At 44.2% G+C, this 25,794-nt stretch overlaps 1 protein-coding gene across 4 annotated transcripts in view; it reads right to left on the bottom strand.

Moving 5' to 3' along the window:
• BLTP3B (bridge-like lipid transfer protein family member 3B) overlaps positions 1–25,794 on the bottom strand; it is a 154,509-nt gene that overhangs the window by 52,295 nt on the left and 76,420 nt on the right. For 3 of the 4 annotated variants that reach the window (XM_056517317.1, XM_056517319.1, XM_056517318.1), the window contains 7 exons: positions 23,924–24,015; positions 12,894–13,083; positions 10,106–10,246; positions 8,052–8,228; positions 6,351–6,525; positions 2,767–2,850; positions 988–1,170 (listed from right to left, as the gene is read on the bottom strand). In XM_056517317.1, coding sequence (XP_056373292.1) covers positions 988–1,170; positions 2,767–2,850; positions 6,351–6,525; positions 8,052–8,228; positions 10,106–10,246; positions 12,894–13,083; positions 23,924–24,015 — 1,042 coding nt within the window. The remainder of the gene's footprint in view (positions 1–987; positions 1,171–2,766; positions 2,851–6,350; positions 6,526–8,051; positions 8,229–10,105; positions 10,247–12,893; positions 13,084–23,923; positions 24,016–25,794) is intronic. The other variant, XM_056517321.1, reaches the window with a different exon arrangement.

Below are 25,794 nucleotides of genomic sequence, written 5' to 3'. Positions count from 1 at the left end.
TTAAAATTATTAAGTCTTTGGGGACTTGCTGATCCCCTCCTGACAAACAATGTTGGGGAAGAAAAGGATCAAGATTTTGCTGCCTAACCCTTTGGTTCTCAAAGCGATAAGAACGCCAGATGAGTCTGGAATTCTCCCTGGTATTTCATTGGTATACACTAATTTACCGGGACACATTAGCGCACCAAACTCTATAACTAAATAAGCATATACCAGAGAGAACAGCCCTAATGACCACGTTCGGCCAATTGAAAAGAATGGGGCCTGCTACACTATGCCATGGTATAAGTTGGAATCCCTTACTTGATGGGGTTACGACAGATGTACTGTTTACTCACAGTGTGAACCTAACCGTACTGCGCCATAGCTGCCATTTACCTCAACAGAGCTGCAATACCAGACACAAACCACAGACAGGTGTGGCACTGCGAGAAACCAGCCATGTTACTGTAATCCCGGTCAACCCCTTCCCATTGTTGGCTCGGAGAGCTGCAAAGAGCAATGCGGCAGATGGAGCACATCCAAGCATGACACCAACAGCTCATTCATTTCAATGAGCGCCATTAAAAGCTACATTTCTCCAGTGGTGCTACAGAAATCCTGAATACCCTGAGGTCACCTTATGATCAGATGGTCTTTTAACATAAAAAGGCATCACAGCTAATCCTTTAAAGGGGTACTCCACTGCTCAGCGTTTGGAACAAACTGTTCCGAACGCTGGAGGCGGGAGCTCGTGACGTCATAGCCCCGCCACCTCATGACATCACATCCGCCCCCTCAATGCAAGTCTATGGGAGGGGGCGTGACAGCAGCCACGTCCCCTCCCATAGACTTGCATTGAGGGGATGGGGCGTGACATCATGAGGGGGCGGGGCTATGATGTCACGAGCTCCCGCCTCCAGCGTTCGGAACAGTTTCTTCCAAATGCTGAGCAGCGGAGTACCCCTTTAAGAAGACAAAAGGGAACAAATTCCCTATCAATCTTACCTGGGTGCCCATACTGCTGGGATTTGTTGGGCACAGATTTTGTAGGCGACCCAGAACCATGATCTTTTACGGCTTGCTTTAACATATCTGCATTACACTTAAACTCCTGAAGCAGCTCCTGTGCCCACGTACATCTCGTCTTTGTGGCGTCTCCATAATGCATCCAGTGTCTGCAGCTGTCAACTGGGAACATGAGAAGCGCACATGAGTTTAAAGAGTACCTGTCACCAAACTAAACTTTTAATGTTGTTCCTTTGCTATTTGCTATAGACACTTTGCTATTTACTTGCTGTTAAAATTCTCAACGTTTATATGTTTTTAATGTGATAGAAAAAACGGCCACTAGGTGGCTCTGTACTGTTCCCTGCCACAAGTCAAACAGTTAGTTTGGTCTCCTCTCGCCCTGGCAGGAAATGTGCGGGACATGGCAGGGCATGGCAGGGCATGGTAAGGCACAGCTCTCACAGGCTTCAGTGCTGGGGAACGCCCACTTTCTCCTGCCGGGAGCATACACAATGTGAGCAAAGGGAAAGGTATGATACAGCGCTTTTTAAAGCTCGGAATTTTTTTTTTAAGGGCAGGAGGGGTGTTGGAAGTAGTTAGGGAATATAATCTGAGTTAGTTTAGAAAATAGGGTTTGATGACAGGTTCTATTCAAATGGGCACTGTCAGAGTCAAAAATCTTTCATAAAGATACATATATATCTATAGCTATATATCTATCTCTCTTGGCAAAACATATACTTCATAAAAAAATTCTCTTCTTTTTATAGAGATTATGGCTTTTAAAAAAAGACCACTAGGGGTCCCCATACCATCCAAAACATAATCCTGTCTGGCTGCTGCATCATCTTTGTCCCAGCTGAAGCACAGACTGGGACAAAGTCCAGGAAGTGAGGGCGGGACTAGACTGCAGCATGAAAGGAGGGGATCACAGAGCAGCCTGCAGTGATTGGATGATAAGACACAGCACAGCAGACTCAGGGAGGAAGTGAATGCATGGCAAGGGAGGGCAGGCTCAGTGCTTGCCTCGGACACGCCCCTTCTTGAGTAGTGTATGTCAGAAAGAGTGAGTAGCAGAAAGGAGGGATTGTGAACCAAATACAGAAGTTAGACCAGTGTTTCCCAACCAGGGTGCCTCAAGCTGCTGCAAAACAACAACTTTCAGCATGCCCGGACAGCCTTTGGAAAACACTGAGCTAAAGACCTAGTGAGTAACGTATATAAGCATAATTTTTTTCTGTGATATGACAGGTACACTTTAAAAAAGAGGAGAAATGTATACTCTAACACTATCTAAAAAATGGAAGGTGAAGGTGCTGCTTAGTATCCGATATCCCAGCTCCTATCATATCTCATAAGGAATTCCTTATTTATCTATATTGATTTTCATGCATGTTTGACATTAAAGCATAACTGTCATTCATTTACATGGTATTTTTTAGCAGATTTCTGCTCTACAGGTTTGATCTATAATTTGCAGTTCTCCCAGAGCTGGTGGGCGGAGCTTCCTCCTCCACCCTTCTCCTTAGATTTGTAATGACTATCTTGCAGACACAGGACAAAGCAGAAGAAAGAAGCATTTTTGTCTATTAAGATATATTACAAAGTTTCTTAGATTTGCTTGAAGTTTGTTCAGATGACAGTGCCTGTTTTAGATCACGAACAGGCAACTGCTGTTTTAAAAGCAAATTTTTGGTGACCGCTTTAGGTATTTTAATACTTGCTATATGATTAATATTCAGCTTTTCCAACCACAAAATTAAAAAAAATACAAACCTTCTCTGTGATACGGGTAATAGTCCACGGTCAGCTGACTAAACGACAACTGCATGGCTCCTCCTGTAATTCTCCAGTCCAAAACTGTAAAAAAAAAAAAAAAGATTGTGTTTATATATGGTAATATATGTAATAGAGCTGTCACATGTGTCTCATATCTCTTAATTTCCAAGTAATCCAAACCCTAATTAGACAAAAATATAATTATCTGTTGTAATTAGATCTATAAATATTCATCATCCCTTACGTCACACATCCCTTACCCTCTCCTACTCCTCAATCTAACCCACAACTTTTCCTGTCCCTAACCCTCTCCTGCACCTCCCTGACCCTTCACCTCTTCCACCATTAACTCCTTACTTACTGCTCATACGTATTTTTACATTGCGTGGGCAAAGCCCCGCTCTCTATGCAGCAGATGTCAGCTGTATCTTACAGCTTGATAATTTGCTGACCACGGCCAAGACCGGAATTCCTTCCAATTCCAGCAGCTTAACCCTCTAGTGATCATGGCATCTAGAGGGAGACTTAAAGGGGTACTCCGCTGCTCAGCGTTTGGAAAAAACTGTTCCGAACGCTGGAGCTGGCAGCTCGTGACGTCATAGCCCCGCCCCCTCAATGCAAGTCTATGGGAGGGGGCGTGACGGACGTCACGCCCCCTCCCATAGACTTGCATTGAGGGGGCGGGGTGTGACATCCTGAGGGGGCGGGGCTAATACGCCATGCGCTCCCGGTGGCAGCTCCAGCGTTCGCAACAGTTTGTTCCAAATGCTGAGCAGCGGAGTACCCCTTTAACAAGTACCACAACAGTCAAGACTCCGATCGCCTCCACTGCAATACAATCACAAGGTGGCGATTGGTTGCTCTAGTAGAGCCTCCCGAATGCCTCTGTGCAGTCTGCATTGAGACCTTCTGGTAGAGGGCGCCCCAGCAGATCTCACTGAACCTTTATTACATAATGACCAGTATTGACAATGCATCGCGTCCACTAGAGGGACTTTAATAGCCCAAAAAAACAAAACAAAAACAAAACACTAATGTTTATTACAATATATAAAAGCCAAATCATCCCCCCCCCCCCCCCCCCACAAACCATTTTCTCACTTTATAAATAAAAAATGTAAACAGCAAAAATAAATAAAACAGATTGTGTATCGCAGCGTCCGGAAATGTTCGTAAACATATTTTAAAAATACCAAACGGCATGAATAGATCAGAAAGAAGATTAAAAAAGCAATCAAAAAGTCCCATCCAAACAAAAAAGGTACCGATAAAACACGAAACATGACAGATCATGGCGCAAAAAAGGAGCCCTTTGTATGTGAAAAAATAAAGATATAGGGGTCAGAATAGGGCAATTTTAAGCATACTTATTTTCTTGAAAAAGTAAAAAAATTAAAATAAAGTAGTAAAAGTAAAACCAAAACCTATATAACTTGGGTATTGTTATAATAATATTGACCTACAGAATAAAGATAACATTTAATTTTTTCCAGCACTTCCAAGACTAACTGGTCTAAGGACTGACGGCCCTCTTTGCCAATCACCGGCTGAGGTGGGACATCGCTGTGGCCGGTAATTGAGGAAGTGGGCCGAAACTCCGGAGACCAGAGTCGGAGCGCTCCGAGGTAAGAGACAGGCTTGGTTCTGGAGACTGCGAGGGGTCCCAAGTGGCCAGATTCCAAATGATCCGACACTTATCCTCTATCCTCTGGATAGAGGATAAGTTTTAACCCCTTAAGGACTCCGCGTTTTTCCGTTTTTGCATTTTAATTTTTTCCTCATCACCTTGTAAAAATCATGACGCTTTCAATTTTGCACATAAAATTCCAAATGATGGCTTATTTTTTGCACCACCAATTCTACTTTGTAATGACAGTCATTTTACTAAAAAAAATCCACGGCGAAACGGAAAAAAAAATTAATTGTGCGACAAAATTGAAGAAAAAATGCCATTGGGGGCTTCCGTTTCTACGCAGTACATTTTTCGGTAAAAATGACAATTTCTCTTTATTCTGTAGGTTCATACGATTAAAATGATGCCCTACTTATATAGGTTGGATTTTGTCGGACTTCTGAAAAAAATCATAACTACATGCAGGAAAATTTATTCGTTTAAAATTGTCATCTTCTGACCCCTATAACTTTTTTAATTTTCTGCGTACGGGCCGGTATGAGGTCTCATTTTTTGCGCCGTGTTCTGAAGTTTTTATCAGTACTAGAGATGAGCGAACTTCCAGTAAATTCGATTCGTCACGAACTTCTCGGCTCGGCAGTTGATGACTTTTCCTGCGTAAATTAGTTCAGCCTTCAGGTGCTCCGGTGGGCTGGAAAAAGTGGATAAATTCCTAGGAAAGAGTCTCCTAGGACTGTATCCACCTTTTCCAGCCCACCGGAGCACCGGAAAGCTGAACTAATTTATGCAGGAAAAGTCATCAACTGCCGAGCCGAGAAGTTCGTGACGAATCGAATTTACTGTAAGTTCGCTCATCTCTAATCAGTACCATTTTTGCATTGATTGGTATTTTTGATCACTTTTTATTCATTTTTTTTATGATATAAAAAGTGACCAAAAATACGCTATTTTGGACTTTTTAATTTTTTGCGCGTACGCCATTGACCGTGCAGTTTAATTAATGATATATTTTTATAGTTTGGACATTTACGCACGCGGCGATACCACATGTTTATTTTTATTTACACTTTTTTTTTATGGGAAAAGGGGGGTGATTCAAACTTTTATTAGGGAAGGGGTTAAATTACCTTTATTAACTTTTTTTTTTTACAGTGTTATAGCTCCCATAGGGGGCTATAACACTGCACACACTGATCTTCTACCCTGATCCCTGCAAAGCCATAGCTTTGCATGGATCAGCGTAATAGGGGGTTGATTGCTCAAGCCTGTAGCAAGGTAAGGGGGCCTCCGCTCATGTCCTAGCTGATCGGGACATCGCAATTTTATCGCGATAGTCCCGATCAGCCTGACTGAGCTGCCGGGAAGCTTTCATTTTCGATGCAGCAATCAACTTTGATTGCCGCGTCTGAAGGGTTAATGGCATGAGGCACAACGATCTGTGCCGCATGCTGTTAGCCCAGGGTCCCGGCTGCTAATGATCATTAGCGAATCATTAGCAGCCGGGACCAACCCAGTGTGATGCGGGGTCACGGCGTGACCCCGTTTTAAACACCGGGACCGGGCGCAGGGCGTACAGGTACGCCCTGCGTCCTTAAGAGGTTAAAGTGGTTATCCAGGAAAAGAAAAACACAGCTAATATCTTTCAAGAACAGCTCCACGTCTGTCTCCAGGTTGGGTGTGGTTTTACAACTTGGCTCCATTCACTTCAATGGAACTGAGCTGCAGAACCACACCCAACCTGGAGACAGACGGGGAGCGGTTTCTGATAGAAAGTAGCCCTGTTTTTCTATTTCTGGATAACCTCTTTAAATAACTGGATAACCCCTTATGGATGGACACATCTGTATACATGCATGTACATTTTTGCATTACAAACCCCCTGATTCTTTGTCAAAGTTGTCTGTCGGGGAGATATACAAAATGAATGAAAAGCCTTTGGATTGGTCACCTTTTTCCTTGGAGTGAATGTCATCACAGATGTGTAGATCCAGGTGGGATATAATAAGATGATAGGAGGTTTCCTTCACATCGAAATCTTGGAAGAGCTTCAGAATGGCTTGGTTCTGTTCTGCAGAGGTTTGTTGGGTCTTTATTTGCTGGGCGCTGGTGGGAGGTGTCCAACTCTGAGGAGGATAATAAAGTCGTCAATGTCATCTTTGATAACATTAAAGGGTTAACATGCAACAAAACGAGAGGTTATCATGTGACAAGCAACACAATCAACGCCCATGTAGAAGAATGCCAGCACAACCCTAACATAAGACCCTGCTATATCTTACAGAGGGGAGGTTCTAATAGGGGACGTTTCTGTTACTGCTGTAGTGTCCCGGTACCTGTGTCCCAGCTACCATATATGAGAAGTTGTCATGTGGCTGAGAAAACCCTCTCCTGACTGCCTAAATATGCCCATGGGGTACCTGTTTTTCATTGACCTATGAGAAAACACTGAGGTCTCACAACTAAGTAAGGTTTAAAAATCTTGAATTTCCTCTCTGTCTGACCACAGTGCTCTCTGCTGACACCTCTGTCCATTTTAGGAACTGTCCAGAGCAGGAGAGGCTTGCTATGGGGATTTGCTCCTACTCTTGACAGTTCCTAAAATGGTCAGAGGTGTCAGCAGAGAGCACTGTGGTCAGACAGAAAGGACATTCAAAAAGAAAAGAACTTCCTGTGGATCTTAACCACAGGTGATAAGTACTGGAATGATTAAGGTTTTTTAATAACACTACACTACACTTTCTGGCACCAGTTGATTAAAAAAAAAAAAAAATACATTTCCACCGGAGTACCCCTGTAAAGAGACCGTGACCAACTTCTTACTCATCTGCTTTGAACATTTGAGATTCTACTCTGGATCTGCACAGAATGATCAGTAAACTCAGAAAAATTCATTCAATCTTTTTATAATACACAAACGCTGCTCAAGCAAAACAGAAAAAGGGGAATATAAAGCAGCTATCCAATAACAGGGCTAAACGATTGTAACAAAAATATCGGCACAACTATAGGACTAAGAATAAGATATTGTTGGTAACAAAATTGGGGAATGTAAAGCAGTGACCCCTCGACCTACCATGGCCCCGTGTGGTCCGCTGACGATCATTTACCTGTCCTCGGGGCTACAGCGCGTACTCTAGAGGATCCCCTGCATCGTCGGCACTCTTCATAGTCGTCATCACGTCGCTGCGCACGCCGTCCCGTCATCCAATAGGAGCGACGTGATGGCGGCGACAGAGAGCGAGGATGCCGGGGAAGCAGAGGCCTTGCCGGAGCGTCGGGGACACCCCGGGGACGCGACAACAGTGACGGAGGGCGACATCCAGGGCAGTGGTGACGGTCCGGAGCGGCGGGGACACGTGAGTATAACCTCCAATACCAGTGGTCTTCAACCTGCGGACGTCCAGATGTTGCAAAACTGCAACTCCCAGCATGCCCGGACAGCCGTTGGCTGTCCGGGCATGCTGGGTGTTGTAGTTTTGCAACATCTGGAGGTCCGCAGGTTGTAGACCACTGTCCTATACTTTACATTGCACGGATCCCTCAACATACGATGGTTTCAACAAACGATGGTCCATTTGGAAGGGATTACCATCGTATGTTGAGGGACCACTGTACTCAACAAAAGAAACCATGAATATAATCCGCTTACCTGTGCGGGCTCTGCGGAGGCGGCCATACTCTTCCTCTGTGCTGTGGACTTCTCTATTGCTTCACTTAGGGACTTGGCGTACTGGACCATGGCTTTAAGCTGAGAGTCCGTCAGCACCCACAACAAGTCGTCCAGTACCAGGACCAGTTTGGATGCCAACACGTTACAATCTTTTAGCTGTGAAAACAGAACATGAATTAGAACACATGCCAAAAATTAAAAAGACATTATTGGTGGGAACTTATCAAAAGTGCCTAAAAGAAAAAACTTTCTATGTTGTCCATAGCAACCAATCACAGCTCAGCTTTCATTTTACCAGAGAAATATGAGAAATGAAAGCGGAGCTGTGATTGGTTGCTATGGGCAACAAACAATCTTACTATAAAGCCCTGTTAACACTACAGAGATTCTGCACATAATTTCGCACAAGGAAACGCGGATTCCATTTGCAGCGGCCTCCCATTGATTTCAATGCACATTCCAATGAACAGTTCACACAAGAAGTTCCGCAACGCTACTTCTAATGAGAAACTGGATTCCGGCAGAAGACTGAACAGGTGGATGCCGTTTTACATAAATGCAGATTTCTGACCAATCAGAGCGGTAAGTTTCCATAAAGGGAAATTCATTGAGGCTTAAAAATTTATTTATTTTTATTAGCCACTAAAGTCAAAAATGTTCTTACTTTTTTAATTTTGGGATGTTTTTGATTAATAAAAATACAGCCATTTCTAAGAACCTATAGTTGGCCATTTTTTGGGTTGTAGTTAGAGCTATAGCCCAAGAAAGTCTTCTTTAATATGTCCCAAACTAAAAAACAAAAATATACTGCTCAAAAACATAAAGGGAACACTAAGATAACACATCCTAGATCTGAATGAATGATCTAATCGTATGAAATACTTTCTTCTTTACATAGTTGAATGCGCTGACAACAAAATCACACAAAAATGATCAATGGAAATCAAATTTATCAACCCATGGAGGTCTGGATATGGAGTCACACTCAAAATCACAGTGGAAAACCACACTACAGGCTGATCCAACTTTATGTAATGTCCTTATAACAAGTCACAATGAGGCTCAGTAGTGTGAGTGGCCTCCACGTGCCTGTATGACCTCCCTACAATGCCTGGGCATGATCCTGATGAGGTGGCGGATGGTCTCCTGAGGGATGTCCTCCCAGACCTGGACTAAAGCATCCGCCAACTCCTGGACAGTCTGTGGTGGATGGAGCGAGACATGATGTCCCAGATGTGCTCAATCGGATTCAGGTCTGGGGAAGGGGTGAGCCAGTCCATAGCATCAATGCCTTCCTCTTGCAGGAACTGCTGACACATTCCAGCCACATGAGGTCTAGCATTGTCTTGTATTAGAAGGAACCCAGGGCCAACCGCACCAACATATGATCTCACAAGGGGTCTGAGGATCTCATCTCGGTACCTAATTGCAGTCAGGCTACCTCTGGCAAGCACATGGAGGGCTGTGCGGCCCCCCAAAGAAATTCCCCCAACACCATTAATGACCCACCGCCAAATTGTTTATGCTGGAGGATGTTGCAGGCAGCAGAAGGTTCTCCATGGCGTCTCCAGACTCTGTCACATGTGCTCAGTGTGAACCTGCTTTCATCTGTGAAGAGCACAGGGCACCAGTGGCGAATTTGCCAATCTTGGTGTTCTCTGGCAAATGCCAAACGTCCTGCACGGTGTTGGGCTGTAAGCACAACCCCCATCTGTGGACATCGGGCCCTCATATACAACATTATTGCCTAACCTGTGGCTCTACATCTTATGCAAAACTACAACTCCCATCCTGCTATGACAAACATCAGCTGTTCGGGGCAAGATGGGAGTCATAGGAGGGCAACAGGTTGAAGAACACTACCCTACAGCATTTCATCCCATATTCACCATTACCAGCCGATTGTTACCCTCCAAGCAATTCTGCATTAAATAAGAATTAACAGTTTTGGAGAGAACAGGATGACAGATGGCGGGAGCCATAGAGATGGAGATTCCAGAGCGGATAGGAAGAAAAGAACCATTCGCACTCACTCTTCTCTTCAGCGTGACTCTAATTTTGGACTGGTTGGTGATCAGACGGACGGGTGCGCTCATTATTTCATGATCACTACTCTGAATGGCATCTGCTTCTATCCGGATCATCTGCCAGTTTATTTCTTTAAATGTCAGTACCTTAAAAAAAATAATAATAATAAGAGATTCTTCGTAAATTTATCCGTCTCATGTAAATTATGGTATAGACCACTTGCACCAAAAAAACATATTTGGGGAGATCTATCAAAACCTGTCCAGAAGAAAAGTTGCTGAGTTGCCCATAGCAACCAATCAGATCGCTTCTTTCATTTCTCAGAGGCCTTTTCAAAAATGAAAGCAGCGATCTGATTGGTTGCTATGGGCAACTCAGCAACTTTTCCTCTGGATGGGTTTTGATAAATCTCCCTCATCCATTATGTACACATGCAAGATAGTATATGATATATATCATATACCGTGCTCGTGAACATGTACCATACCACGTTCACATACATTTTTATGATATTCATATAAAAAAAAAATATATATATATATAAAGAAAAGAAAAAATTATTATATATATATATATATATATATATATATATATATATATATATATATATATATATATATACATACACACACACATACATATATATACACACACACACACACACACACACAATATATATATATTATTTCACTTAATTCTTTGACACCATCATCAAAACCTCTTCCAGATCAGCTATATTCACACCTTCCCATTAAAGGGGTACTCCGGTGCAAAACAATTTTTTTTAAATCAACTGGTGCCAGAAAGCTAAATAGATTTGTAAATTACTTCTATATAAAAATGTTAATCCTTCCGGTACTTATCACCTGCTGTAAACTACAGAGGAAGTTCTTTTTCTTTTTGAATTTCTTTTCCGTCTGACCACAGTGCTCTCTGCTGACACCTCTGTCCATGTCAGGAACTGTCCAGAGCAGGAGAGGTTTGCTATGGGGATTTGCTCCTGCTCTGGACAGTTCCTGACATGGACAAAGGTGTCAGCAGAGAGCACCGTGGTCAGACAGAAAAGAAATTCAAAAAGAAAAGAATTTCCTCTGTAGTATACAGCAGCTGAAAAGTACTGGAAGGATTAAGATTTTTAAAGAGAAGTAATTTACAAATCTGTTTAACTTTCTGGCACCAGTTGATAAAAAATAATAATAAAAGTTTTCCCCTTCAAGCCACAACTTTGGTCGCCTAGGCTCAATGCATCACACTGCCGCACAGCCCATCACCAGCCAAGGCGGAACATCGCTGCGGCTGGCGACACACTGAACCCGGAAGAAGATGGAGCTGACGGAGGAGTGGAGCGAGAGTCACAGCTCTATTCTAGGTTTACTGTTCCTTTAAAGAAGCATTTCCAAGAAATGTTCGCGGGAATAATATCAGCATGATTTTCGTGTGAATTTTCCATACTGTTTTGTATTCACTTATTCGAGGCAACAGTAAATTGCTACATAAATGGTATAAAGGGCATGCGGAGATTGAAACAAAACCGCAGCATGACGCTAAACCTATTCAATACTATGTAAAATCTGACTAAATAGGTTTTTAGCATAAAAGGCCAAAGTATAAAGATCAGGATCCTTTGTGTCTTTGCATTCCCTAATGGAGAAATATGGTTATATCCAGTAGCTTTGCAGGAAAAGTAATAGATAAAAATTAAACCTTTATGCAGTGAAATTCATTTATGATGGTCCGCCATTTTTTTTTTTCAGTTGCAATATAGTCCAATCTCCAATAAAACAACCATGGCTTTAGTCAAGCATTATAAAATCCATACAGAACACATAGAACCACACTAAGTGACGCGTTTTAAGGCCCATTTAGAGTCCTTACTCATACAGCTTGTCACGCACCTGCCCTGAAGCCGGGGACCGCCTAGAAGAGTTCAGTTTACCTCACACTTTGCTAGTTGCAATATAATGTTTAAAGGGGTACTCCAGTACTCCAATTTATTTATAAACAACAGATTTGTAATTTAATTCTATTAAAAAAATCTTAAAGGGCTACTCTGGCGCTTAGACATCTTATCCCCTATCCAAAGGATAGGGGATAAGATGCCTGATCGCGGGGGTCCAGCCGCTGGGGACCCCCATGATCTTGCACGCAGCACCCCAGTTAAAATCACACGCCATCCACCCTATGGTCGCGGGTAATCAGACCCGGAGCTAACATGCTCCGGGGACTGATTTTAACTGGCGTGCTGGGTGCAAGATCACGGGAGTCCCCAGCGGCAGGACTCCTGCGATCAGGCATCTTATCCCCTATCATTTGGATAAGGGATAAGATGTCTAAGCGCCGGAGTACCCCTTTAATCCTTCCAGTACTTATCAGCTGCTGGATGCTCCAGGAGGGGTTGTATAGTTCTTTTCTGTATGACCACAGTGCTCTCTGCTGTCATCTCTATCATTGACAGGAACTGTCCAGAGAAGGAGAGGTTTGCTATGGGGATTTGCTCCTTCTCTGGACAGTTCCTGACATGGACAGTGGTGGCAGCAGAGAGCACTGTGGTCAGACAGAAAAGAACTACACAACTTCCTCTGTGGTATACAGCAGCTGATTTTTTTATAGAAGTTATTTACAAATCTGTTTAACCATTGATTTTAAAAATGATGTACCCCTTTAACATGACCAAAAGACTGAGCAAATACAGAAGTTACCAGCTGTAATACCATACTGGCATGGCTAGACCCAAACCCTTTACTCCGGGATACATATCAACCAGGTACATTGCCCCTTTGGTTGCCCATTTACCTCTCCTCGTTGGGGATCTTGTATCCGGGTAAATCGCAGGTCGCTGAGCTGCCAGTTAGCGTTCACACTGTATATTCGAAGCTGCGATAGTTCAAAGGAAGCATTGAAGGCTTTGGCCCGGATACGGATAATGATCGAGTTCACCGACAGGGAGATTCCTTCCACCACTTTTTCAGCAAATCCATATTCACTAGAAAAATAAAGAAAATGTAATTGATTTAGTAAAACTATATTTACATGCAGAGCCCCAAAACAGTTGAGTAGTCGGGACCCTCTGTGCCCATTTATTTGCAGTTGACTTTTTACGCTTCCTCTGAAGACCATCGACTTTACCGGATACCACATGAATGGGATATTTTAACAGCTGCTTTAGGGACTTTCAGACTGGAGTTTTTACAGGTGGCCAACGGTATTGTGAAAGAGGCCTAAAAAAGTAAAAAATTTTTATGTTTTTAGCTTCTGTATTTTTGGCTCACAAATCCCTCTGTTCTGCTGCTCACTCATTCTGAAATCCACTGCTCAGAAAGGGCCGTGTCCAAGGCAAGCACTGAGCCCTTCCTCCCTGAGTCTGCTGTGGTGTGCTGGGCCTCTTCATCCAATCACTGCAGACTGCTCTGTAACCCCCTCCTCTCTGTTTTCATGCTGCAGTCTGACAGGACAGGAGTGAGCACAGAGGAGTGCTAGTCCCGCCCTCACTTCCTGGACTTTGTCTCAGCCTGTGCTTCGGCTGGAAAATGATAATGCTGTAGCCAGACAGGATTAGCAATACCTGTGATATGACGGGTAAGGTTTAAATGACACCATTAAAAAAATACAACTTGTCCAAAAAAAGCCCTACAAAAAAGTTGTGGCTATTATAATGTGAGAAAATGGAGAGAATGAAAATTAGCTGCAGCAGGAAAGGATAAAAACACAATGGGAGCTGTATAGATACTTTTGTAGAGAGCTCTCCCTAGTGGTGAGTGCTAGCAGACAGAATTCTGTTCTATTTCTTTACCCCATTGGTCCCCATTATAGCTGAGCCCTGAATGCAGTATCTTCTGACAGCCCTGGCGGTGGTGAAGTATTAAAGGGGTACTCCAGTTTAAAACATTTTTTTTTTCTCCAAATCAACTGGTGCCAGGAACAGATTTGTAAATCCCTTCTATTTAAAAATCTTAATCCTCACAGTACTTATCAGCTGCTGTATACTACAGAGGAAGTTTTCTTTCTTTCTGGAGTTCTGTTCTGTCTGACCACAGTGCTCTCTGCTGGCACCTCTGTCCATCTCAGGAACTGTCCAGAGTACAAGTAAATCCCCATAGCAAACCTCTCCTGCTCTGGACAGTTCCTGACATGGAAAGAGGTGTCAGCAGAAAGCACTGTGGTCAGACAGAAAGGAAATTCAAAAATAAATACAACTTCCCGTGGCGCATACAGCAGCTGGATTTAAAAAAAATAAAATAAATAACATTTCACCATTAAAGTGGTACTCCCGTGGAAATTATTATTATTATTATTATTATTATTATTTTTAAATCAACTGGTGCCAGAAAGTTAAACAGATTTGTAAATTACTTCTATTAAAAAATCTTAATCCTTCCAGTACTTATTAGCTGCTGAATACTACAGAGGAAATTATTTTCTTTTTGGAACACAGAGCTCTCTGCTGACATCTCTGTCCATTTTAGGAATTGTGTGCTATGAATTGTGTGCTTTATATCATGTGTGCTAGCAGCCGGCTTGTACGCTTGGCTCCCCGCCACTGCGGGTTATACACACATCGTCAGGATTTATCCCAGATAGACGCCATAACTGTTGCGTCCGGGTCCTGTCATCTATATGCTGTATAGAGTACTAGTGCATGACATGCCGCACACTCTTCTCTGATGTTAATTACTATATGCAATGACTGTATTTCTTTATACCTGTCAGCCCCTGATGAGGTCACATGCAACAATGTGCTGAAACGCGTTGGGCAGAGCTAGTAATTCTATTTAATTATTCATTACCAGCATTCTATTTAATTAGGCTTTTGCATCTGTGGGGCAATCTCTACATATGCAATTTTAACAGCCTTGTTTGTGTCTATCTTTAGTTACAGGGCTGACATTCTTGCCCTGTCACCTATTTACACATCGCTTGTTTAATCAGTGTGTTTTAATCTATACATTAAAAGCTATGTTTTATTAGCACCTTAATATTTTCTCCCCCCTACTATTCTCATTTTAGGAATTGTCCAGAGCAGCGTATGTTTGCTATGGGGATTTTCTCCTACTCTGGACAGTTCTTAAAATGGACAGAGATGTCAGCAGAGAGCACTGTGCTCATGATGTCAGCCAAGAGCTCTGTGTTCCAAAAAGAAAACCATTTCCTCTGTAGTATTCAGAAGCTAATACGTACTGGAAGGATTAAGGTTTTTTAATAGAAGTAATTTTCTCATCTGTTTAACTTTCTGGCACCAGTTGATTTAAAAAAAAAAAATAATAATGCGTTTTCCACCGGAGTACCCCTTTAATGCAAATTCACACGTATGTATAGTACCAAGTCTCACAAATAAATCGTGATCACAAACAATGGCGTTTAATGCATGGACGAAAACACAATACCAAAAACAACTAAACCCTCTTTCTAAAGATACAATTGCAGGACAAAGATTGATCTACAATAAAACATGGTAAATGGCTCCTATTCCAAATTTACAACTAGGAACATGAGACATAAATACATTTTAACAGCGTAAACAGAATTAAATTATGTCTCAGATTAATAGTCCAGGTGACAGTGCAGGCTTAGGCAATGACAAATGGTACCTTAGCCGCAGTCGTCTGCCCAGGAATACAGTCATTTATGAAAAACGCTTGGCAGGACGCTGCGAAATCTATAGCGCCATTTCTCAAACCTCCATCTAACATAATTCATTGTAATTTGTATCTGTGCCAACTCCTAACCAGTTCACTATAGCAGTGGTCTCCAAACTGTTGACCTCCAGATGATGCAAAACTACAAATCCCAGCATGCCCGGACAGCCAACGGCTGTCCGGGCATGCTGGGAGTTGTAATTTTGCATCATCTGGAGATCAACAGTTTGGAGACCACTGCATTACTATTAACATCGTCAATTGCTGGGACCTTAACAGATCCCAAGAACTGATCATCGATCAGTGTTTTCGGTGATCCATTACTACAAGCTGCTTGAAGAGGTGGAGCGCCAATTGGACAGGACGGGGGGTAGGGGACCCTTCGCCTATCCTCCAGCTGATTGGGACCCTGCAATTTAGCTGCAGCGGTCCCAAACTGCCCCACTGAGCTACCAGCAACTGATTTTCAGCACTTTAGATCAATAACTTTGATATCAGCGTTTAAAGGGTTAATGCCGGACATCAGCCCAATTGTTGATGTCCAAAAATTAGCTGTGGGTCTTGACTTCTGATAGCAGCGGGGACCCACCGGGTATGAGGTGCACTCAGCTCCTGCGCGCGCTTTATACAACGGGAAAGGGTGTAGAACATATATGCACGTCCTGCATCCTCTAGAACCTTTTTTTTCAACTGAGCCAAATCTCGCCAAAACCACGATTGATATTTATTTTGAGAGCCACATTTTTAAAACCGAAAATACAAGTTTTTATTGAGGGGCACATGACAGGGGGAATTATAAGTGAGGGGCGCATGTCAGCGGGGCATTATATATAAGGGGCGCATGACAGGGGGGCATTATATGGGCACATGACGGGGGGGGGGTCCTGTAATTTGCCCCCACATATAATGCCCCCCTGACGTGCCCCATATATAATACCCCATGTCCTGTGCCCCTCACTTATAATGCCCCGTCATTTGCCCCTCACTTATAATGCCCCGTCATTTGCCCCCACATATAATGCCCCCTGACGTGCCCCTCACATAATGCCCCCCTGACATGTGCCCCTCACATAATGCCCCCCTGACATGTGCCCCTCACATAATGCCCCCCTGACATGTGCCCCTCACAATATAATGCCCCCCTGACATGTGCCCCTCACTTATAATGCCCCCTGTCATGTGCCCCCACATTAATGCCCCCTGACATGTACCCCTCACATATACCGTATATGCCAGCGTATAAGACGACTGGGCGTATAAGACGACTCCCAACTTTCACAGTTAAAATATAGAGTTTGGGATATACTCGCAGTATAAGACTACCTCTCCTACCGTGATGTACGGTACCCTGTAGTCCCCCCCCCATTAGGTAGGCAGTATAGTTCCCCCCACATTAGGTAGATAGCATGTTCCCCCACAATAGTAGACAGCTCCCCCACATTAGGTCAGCAGCTCCCCCACATTAGGTTAGGTCAGCAGTTCCCCCACATTAAGTCAGCACCTCCCCCACAATAGTAGGCAGCTCCCCCACATTAGGTCAGCAGTTCCCCCACAATAGTAGACAGCTCCCCCACATTAGGTCAGCAGTTCTCCCACATTAGGTCAGCAGCTCCCCCACAATAGTAGGCAGCTCCCCCCCCCCACACAATATAAGGAAGTTCCCCCACAATATTAGGAAGCTCCCCCCTCCCCCCCCCCCCCCACAATAGCAGGAAGCTCCCCCCCACAATAGTTGGCAGTATAGTTCCCCCACAATGGTAGGCAGCTTCCCCCCCCCCCCAACAATAGATGGCAGTATAGTTCCCCCACAATGGTAGGCAGCTCCCCCCCCCCCCCCACAATAGTTGGCAGTATAGTTCCCCCACAATAGTTGGCAGTATAGTCCCCCCACAATGGTAGGCAGCTCCCCCCCCCCCCCCCCACAGACATACAGCTTCCAGCCATATACAGTGTAGGGCTGGAGGCTGTATGTCTGTATACTGCCTCCCCACAGTGTACCGGTCACCGCTCCTCCGGCCCGGGTCACCATCTACTGCTATGGCCTATGGACCATAGCAGTAGGTGCCGGGACCGGAGGAGTGGTGACCGGAACACTGAAGATGACGTGCCGCCGGTCACTTACCAGGCTCCGGCCGGCGCGCGTCTTCCTCCGGTCCTCCTGGTACTCCTGCGCCTCTATGGTTGTTCGCACGGGACGTCACCGACGTCGCGTGCGTACAACCATAGAGAGGCGGAGGATCGCAGGAAGACCGCAGGAGGACCGGAGGAGGACGTGCGCAGGCCGGGGAATGGTAAGTGACCGGCGGACATCCTTATGTCCCGAAAAGATTTTTCGGGACACAGGGATATCCGGCATAGGAAAACCTATGATTATCTGCCCAGGCCGGCTCCTGTGTGCGGCTGCAGGTGGGGGCCGGCCAGAGCAGGTAAAAACTAATACTGTATACTAAAAACCAGGGGGCCTCCACCTGTTGTGAAACTGCAACTAACAAGATGTCCGCACAGCATTTGCCGGTCCGGGCATGCTGGGAGTTGTAGTTTCACAACAGCTGGAGGCACCCTGGTTTTTAGTATACAGCAGTGGTCGGCACTATGCGGCTGCTGCTGCTCTGCATACAAGGGCCTGATACTAGTATCAGGCCCTTGTATGTTACCAGGGTGCATGGGCGGCCACATTAAAGTGTGTGAAGAGCCGCATGTGGCTCGCGAGACGCAGCTTGCCGACCACTGCTCTAGATCAATAGTGCAAGTGAATATAATAAACGTTGTACATATATCTTAAAAGACAAAAAAATGCTTCTTTCTCCTGTTATGAAACATAACGCCCCTCTGCTGCTGAAATTTTCTCTGAAAATCAGCTGAGCTTTGTCCTGTGTCTGCAAGACAAAGCAATACAAGTCTATGGAGGGGGAATGAGGAAGTTCAGCCCACCAGCTCTGGGAGAACTGCAAATTAGAGGTGAAGCCTGCAGAGCAGAAATCTGATGAAAAATACCATATACAAGTTATACAATGCTCCTCATGTACACACACTGAACACCTTATCCTGAAAAATCACCTGAAATGACAGGTATGCTGTAAAGAGTGCCTTTCATCAAGAAAAACTTTTGATACATTATAGATTAATGTATGCAGAATAACTTTCCAATTGCATGTTATTAAAAAATATGCTTCTTTCGGTTTAATTTTCCACTTTGAAAAAATTACCACTAGGGGTCTCCCTACCAGTCCTGGCCGCAAGCCCTTTTTATAGATTTCAGACTCATGCTGGAGTCCTAAATCTCAGACTGCAGCCGGGACACAGACAAGCTCAGCACTGCTCCCTGCCTGTCAATCAGAAAGGCAGGAGCCAGCACTGTGCTCATAGCCCAACAGGGCATTCTCCTGACTCCGCCCTCATTCATTTTACTATCTGAGCTCCGATCTTTCTTCTCTCTGCACATGCAGTTGTAAACAGAGGAGAAGATTCAGTGCTGCCAGCTGAGCTTGTCTGTGTCCCGGCTGCAGTCTGAGATTTAGGACTCCAGCATGAGTCTGAAATCTATAAAAAGGGCCAGGACTGGTAGGGAGACCTCTAGTGATAGTTTTTTCAAAGTGGAAAATTAAATAGAAAGAAGCATATTTTGTATAACATACAATTGGAAAGTTATTCTGCATACATTAATCTATAATATATCAAACTTTTTTATTTTTATGAAAGGTACCCTTTAAGACAGATACTTTGCATACTTTTCCCATAGAGCATTGCCTGCAAGAAATAATACCCTCTTGGAGTAAATCTAAGAAACTCCACTAATACATATTATGATAGGAGAAAGAAATGGAATTGTATAGCGCAGGATGTCAAGCAATACGGTTTTTATACAGCGGTAACAGTGGGTGATGACAAAGTGACGCGTTTCAGCCGCACTCAGTCATATGACAAAGGCCGCTGAGTGCGGCTGAAACGCGTCACTTTGTCATCACCCACTGTTACCGCTGAATAAAAACCGTATTGCTTGACATCCTGCGCTGGACAATTCCATTTCTTTCTACGATTATATGGACTGAGGTCCGGTCCTGTCCGTGAGCGGGAGGGGCGACCGAGTGAGCTGTGCCGCACCTGTTGCACCTATATTATGATAGGCTATCAAAGTTAGAGTCTTTAAGAACCTGAAGAGCGATCCTATACAATGGTATACAGTGGTCCCTCAACATATGATATTAATTGGTTCCAGGAGAACCATCATATGTTGAATCCATCATATGTCGAGTACATATGTCTATGTAAAAATAGTAATTGGTTCTGGGGCCTCAGAACCATTGTATGTTGAATACATATCTCTATGGGAAACTGCTAATTGGTTCTGGGATGACCATTGTATGTGGAGTGTATGGGGAGTGTTTAACAAACCAGGGTGCCTCCAGCTGTTGCACAACTACAACTCCCAGCATGCATGTACAGCCATTGACTGTCTGGGCATGCTGGGAGTTATAGTTTTGCAACAGCTGGAGGCACACTGATAGGGAAACATTGATGTATGGGGTGTATAGTGTGTCTATGTATTGTATGTGATGTGTGACATCGCATACAGTACTGTACAGTTCTTTAAATACCTTCAGGGGAGACAGAATGTCCTCCATTACCATCCTGCCGACTACAGCTCTATAGGAAAGGAAGGGGAGCAGCTCATTGGATGCCTGCAGCAAGATGCTGCATGCTATTGGCTATGGCTGCACTGGGGGGGCGGGGCTTACACAGAGCTTACAGTGGAAGCCTGCGTGAGTTAGCAGGACAGCATGTGAGTAACAGGAGGTAGAACGGGGCACACGGGGCACATTAAACAACTGTCAGTTGCTGAAGTTGTCAGCGCTGTCAGATAGCTGTTTGTACGATGGCCCCGACACACAGCAGCATCATATGTCGAGGCTGCATTCAACATACGATGGGCTCTGAGAGGCCATCATATGTTGAAATGATCATATGTCGGGGCCATCATAAGTCGGGGGATCACTGTACATTCTTCTACGGCAGTCTGCACGTTTCTGTTGGACACGGTACTGGTTGCTAAAGTATGCATACTCATCACAATATATATATATATACACCGTCACGTTTGTTTTACCAAGTCAAACACAAGACGTGACACCGGGGAGGACATAATCCTATTAAAATATTTGCATTAAGGACGTCAAACACCATAGATCAAGCAAGTATCGAAACACCTCTGCATTAAACAGAGTACATTCATGAAATTCCATAGTGCCCAACTGAGGGGCCCAAATTTATTCGGCAGCTTACAAGACCATTTCTGTATCTCCCATAGAGTATAATGGGCAGCACTCTTCTATGTTTAGTCAATTATCCTTTGTAAATGGGGAACACAAGACCCCCCCATTGTCAGGGACAGCAATCCTAGTACTGCATGAAATAAAGCTGACTGCATACTGTATATCGTGGTACATGATTCCCTTGTAGGATTTTGGCTAGTTACACAACCTCTTGGCACCATAGCTATTTTGGACTTTAAAGGGGTACTCCGCACCCCTAGACATCTTATCCCCTATCCAAAAGGATAGGGGATAAGATGTCAGATCGCCGGGGTCCCGCGGCAGCGGGACCCCGGCGATCTGACATCTTATCCCCTATCCTTTGAATAGGGGATAACATGTCTAGGGGTGCGGAGTACCCCTTTAAGGCAACATTGTTATTTTTAGTTCAATGCACTAGATATAGAAAGGCTTGTTTTTTTAAGGGGCGAGTTTTTTTTTTTATTTTTTATTTTTTTTTTCTTGTGATTAGAGAGGTGGGGGGAAATTTTTTTTTTAAATGTTACGGGTTTTGTTTTCCATGTTGCTCAATGCGGATCGGTTAAAATACGGTCATGCCAATTTTAAATAGTATGTTTTATCACTTAAATGGTCACCGTGGTTTCAAGCAACTTCCCTATATTTGATAGCTAATGTAAATATACACTGCTCAAAAAAAATAAAGGGAAACACTTCAACAACACAATGTAACTCCAAGTCAATGACACTTCTGTGAAATCACACTGTCCACTCAGGAAGCAACACTGATTGACAATCACTTTCACATGCTGTTGTGCAAATGGAACAGACAACAGGTGGAAATTATAGGCAATTAGCAAGACACCCTCAATAAAGGAGTGGTTCTGTAGGTGGTGACTACAGACTACTACTCAGTTCCTATGCTTCCTGGCTGATGTTTTGGTCACTTTTGAATGCTGGCGGTGCTTTCACTCTAGTGGTAGCATGAGACGAAGTCTACAACCCACACAAGTGGCTCAGGTAGTGCAGCTCATCCAGAATGGCACATCAATGCGAGCTGTGGCAAGAAGGTTTGCTGTGTCTGTCAGCGTAGTGTCCAGAGCATGGAGGCGCTACCAGGAGACAGGCCAGTACATCAGGAGATGTGGAGGAGGCCGTAGGAGGGCAACAACCCAGCAGCAGGACCACTACCTCTGACTTTGTGCAAGGAGAAGCAGGAGGAGCACTGCCAGAGCCCTGCAAAATGACCTCCAGCAGGCCACAAATGTGCAAGTGTCCACTCAAACGGTCAGAAACAGGCTCTGTGAGGGTGGTATGAGGGCCCGACGTCCACAGGTGGGGGTTGTGCTTACAGCCCAACATCATGCAGGACATTTGGCACTTGCCAGAGAACACCAAGATTGGCAAATTTGCCACTTGCGCCCTGTGCAGAACATTCTGCTGCCTGCAACGTCCTCCAGCATGAACAGTTTGGTGGTAGGTCAGTAATGGTGGGGGGTGGCATTTCTTTGGGGGGCCGCACAGCCCTCCATGTGCTTGCCAGAGGTAGCCTGACTGCCATTAGGTACCGAGATGAGATCCTCAGACCCCTTGTGAGACCATATGCTGGTGCGGTTGGCCCTGGGTTCCTCCTAATGCAAGACAGTGCTAGACCTCACGTGGCTGGAGTGTGTCAGCAGTTCCTGCAAGAGGAAGACATTGATGCTATAGACTGGCCCGCCCGTTCCCCAGACCTGAATCCGATTGAGCACATCTGGGACATCATGTCTCGCTCCATCCACCAGCGCCACGTTGCACCACAGACTGTCCAGGAGTTGGCGGATGCTTTAGTCCAGGTCTGGGAGGACATCCCTCAGGAGACCATCCACCACCTCATCAGGATCATGCCCAGGCATTGTAGGGAGGTCATACGGGCACGTGGAGGCCACACACACTACTGAGCCTCACTGTGACTTGTTTTAAGGACATTACATAAAGTTGGATCAGCCTGTAGTGGGGTTTTCCACTGTGATTTTGAGTGTGACTCCATATCCAGACCTCCATGGGTTGATAAATTTGATTTCCATTGAAAATAATTTACCAAAAAAATTACTATCTACTCAAAAAAAGGTGTCTTACTTCTCTGCAATCTGCTATTCACTGCCTGTCCTAAGGGGAAATTTGTCTCTGGGAATAGACAGAGCAGTACAAATTACAGGAAGTGGGCGGGGCTACATGTGCTATGTGCAGGAGAAAAAGAGAAATGTGTATCTGAAGATGTTCTCAAAGGTAAAGCAAGGCTTCCTTTCATTCTTTCATCACCAATAAACATTGGGCAACTGTGCCCCATGTGAATACCAGTGTACTTACTGCTGTATGTCCACAATGCTGCAATAAAATCTTCTCCCCACCCCCTCCCCTTTAGCTTATCAGTAGCAACAGTAGCAGCTCATTGCTTAGTGTAACCCAGTCCTTGCTGTGCTGCTGCTGTTTCTTTTCTACTCATATAGCGCTATGCAAACCAATTAAATCAGTAACCCCTTCTCCCTCCACATGCCATCTATTACTGTACTTTGTAAATCATCAGCCCAGCACAACGCAAGCCTGTTCTGCCTTGTCCCCTTTCTACAGCAGAGAGAAGTATTTTGTGCTGTGCTGTGATTGGCTAGAGAAGTAACGGAGGAAATGACTAATATTATATCTCTTGGGGAACTGCCCAGCTTCGGTCCCGCCCCCTAAAATGAAGAGAAAGAGAAATATCTGTGTGTCATGGAGGGGGCTCAATAACATTAGGGCAAGGTCTTCACTCTTCTCTAATGAGAAATTATATGTGCCATTTATATTAGGGGGAAGGGATTCTTTTGTATACTGTATTCTGCCAAGTACCTAAAAAATTGGGTTAAATATGAAAGTATATTTTATCCATGAGATTGTGATGTCTCACCTCTGTCCGGAAGCGGTCACCAGCGGAGAAGGCCCATTACATGCACGTGGCTCGTCACATGTGCTCATTTCCATAATTACTTTATCTAGGGACTAAAGGAATAACAAATAAAGTCTCAATGTTTAATATGCTCATAAATATTCATTTTCAGAAATATATTTATTAATTTCCCATTCTGTTGAATGATAACAAATAGTATAGGTCAGTGGTCTCCAAACTGTGATCATCTAGATGTTGCAAAACCACAACTCCCAGCATGCCCAGACAGCCAACGGCTGTCTGGTCATGCTGGAAGTTGTAGTTTTGCAACAACTGGAGGTCCACAGTTTGGAGACCACTGACTTATACTATTTGTTATCATTCAACAGAATGTGAAATTTATAAATATAATTTATAATCTTTATATACGGTACCGTATTTTTTGCCCTATAGGACGCACCGGCGTATAAGACGCACCCAATTTATAGGTGCAAAATCTAAAAAAAATTAAGATTTTGAACCCAATAGTGGTCTTCAACCTGCGGACCTCCAGATTTTGCAAAACTATAACTCCCAGCATGCCCAGACAGCCGTTGGCTGTCCGGGCATGCTGGGAGTTGCAGTTTTGCAACATCTGGAGGTCCGCAGATTGAAGACCACTGCATAGGAGGTAATACTCACGTGTCCCCGCCGCTCCGGACCCATCATCGCTGCCCTGTATGTCGCTCTATCGCTGTCGCCGTGTCCCCGTCGCTCCGGAACATCTCTGCTGCCGGCCAGGTATCCTCGCTCTCCGTCGCCGCCATCACGTCGTTACGCACGCCGACGCATGTCCGTGATGACGAGGAAGGAGAGCGCTGGCCATACAGGGGATCCCTGAACGGAGAAGACACCGAGGAGGCAGGTAAGGTCCCTCCCGGTGTCCTGTAAGCACTAACCCAGCTATTCAGTCGGGCTGTTCGGGACTGCCGCGGTCCCGAACAGCCCGACTGAATAGCCGGGTTAGCGTCACTTTCCCTTCAGACGCGGCGGTCAGCTTTGATCGCCGCGTCTGAAGGGTTAATACAGGGCATCACCGCGATCGGTGATGTCCTGTATTAGCTGCGGGTCCTGGCTGTTGATGGCCGCAGGGACCGCCGCGATAGGGGTGTATTCGCCGCATAAGACGCACAGACTTTTTCCCCCCAGTTTTGGGGAAGAAAAAGTGCGTGTTATACGGCAAAAAATACGGTAATTTATAATATTTATTTATAAAATATTTAAATATGACATACCAATGGTATAGTCTATATACGAGCAAAATTCAATAAACGTAATAATTAAATATGAAAGACCAATTATAAGAGAAAAAAAAGAAAAAACATTTTTTTGTAAGCATAAAAAAGGTGTCAACCCATTTGCTATTTTAGGCAACAAAAAAGTTTATTAGAAGATCTGAACTTCTACTTATAAGGCTGGGTTCACACCACGTTTTTGCAATACAGTTCCTGTATCAGGTTTTTGATAAAAAAAACGGATTCCTCAAAACCTGACTAAACTGTATCAAAACGTGTGTCCAAATTTAAATCTGTATATGGTTGAAAACCGGATGTCCGTTTTAAAGAAAAAAAACGTATATGTTTTTAACTTTTCACTCCATTATGAATAAAGTTCCACTTGGTTGATTGATACTTGAAGAAAAAAACTGTGCAAAGTCAAAAACCGTATGGGGAAAACCGGATGGAACCATACGCACATACGGTTCTATAAGGTTCCCATTGACTCCCATGTAAAAAAAAAAATAATAATAATAATAAAAAAAAAACGTATACGTTTCAATACGGTTCTTCACCCGGACCAAAAATCGTGGTAGGCTACGGTTTTGGGTACGGGAAAAAAAAACTGACAAAACC

Source organism: Hyla sarda, chromosome 4, assembly GCF_029499605.1.
Source record: "Hyla sarda isolate aHylSar1 chromosome 4, aHylSar1.hap1, whole genome shotgun sequence".
Lineage (NCBI taxonomy): Eukaryota > Metazoa > Chordata > Amphibia > Anura > Hylidae > Hyla > Hyla sarda.
Note: the sequence above shows the minus strand (reverse complement) of the source record. Positions and strands in the feature narration are given on the sequence as shown.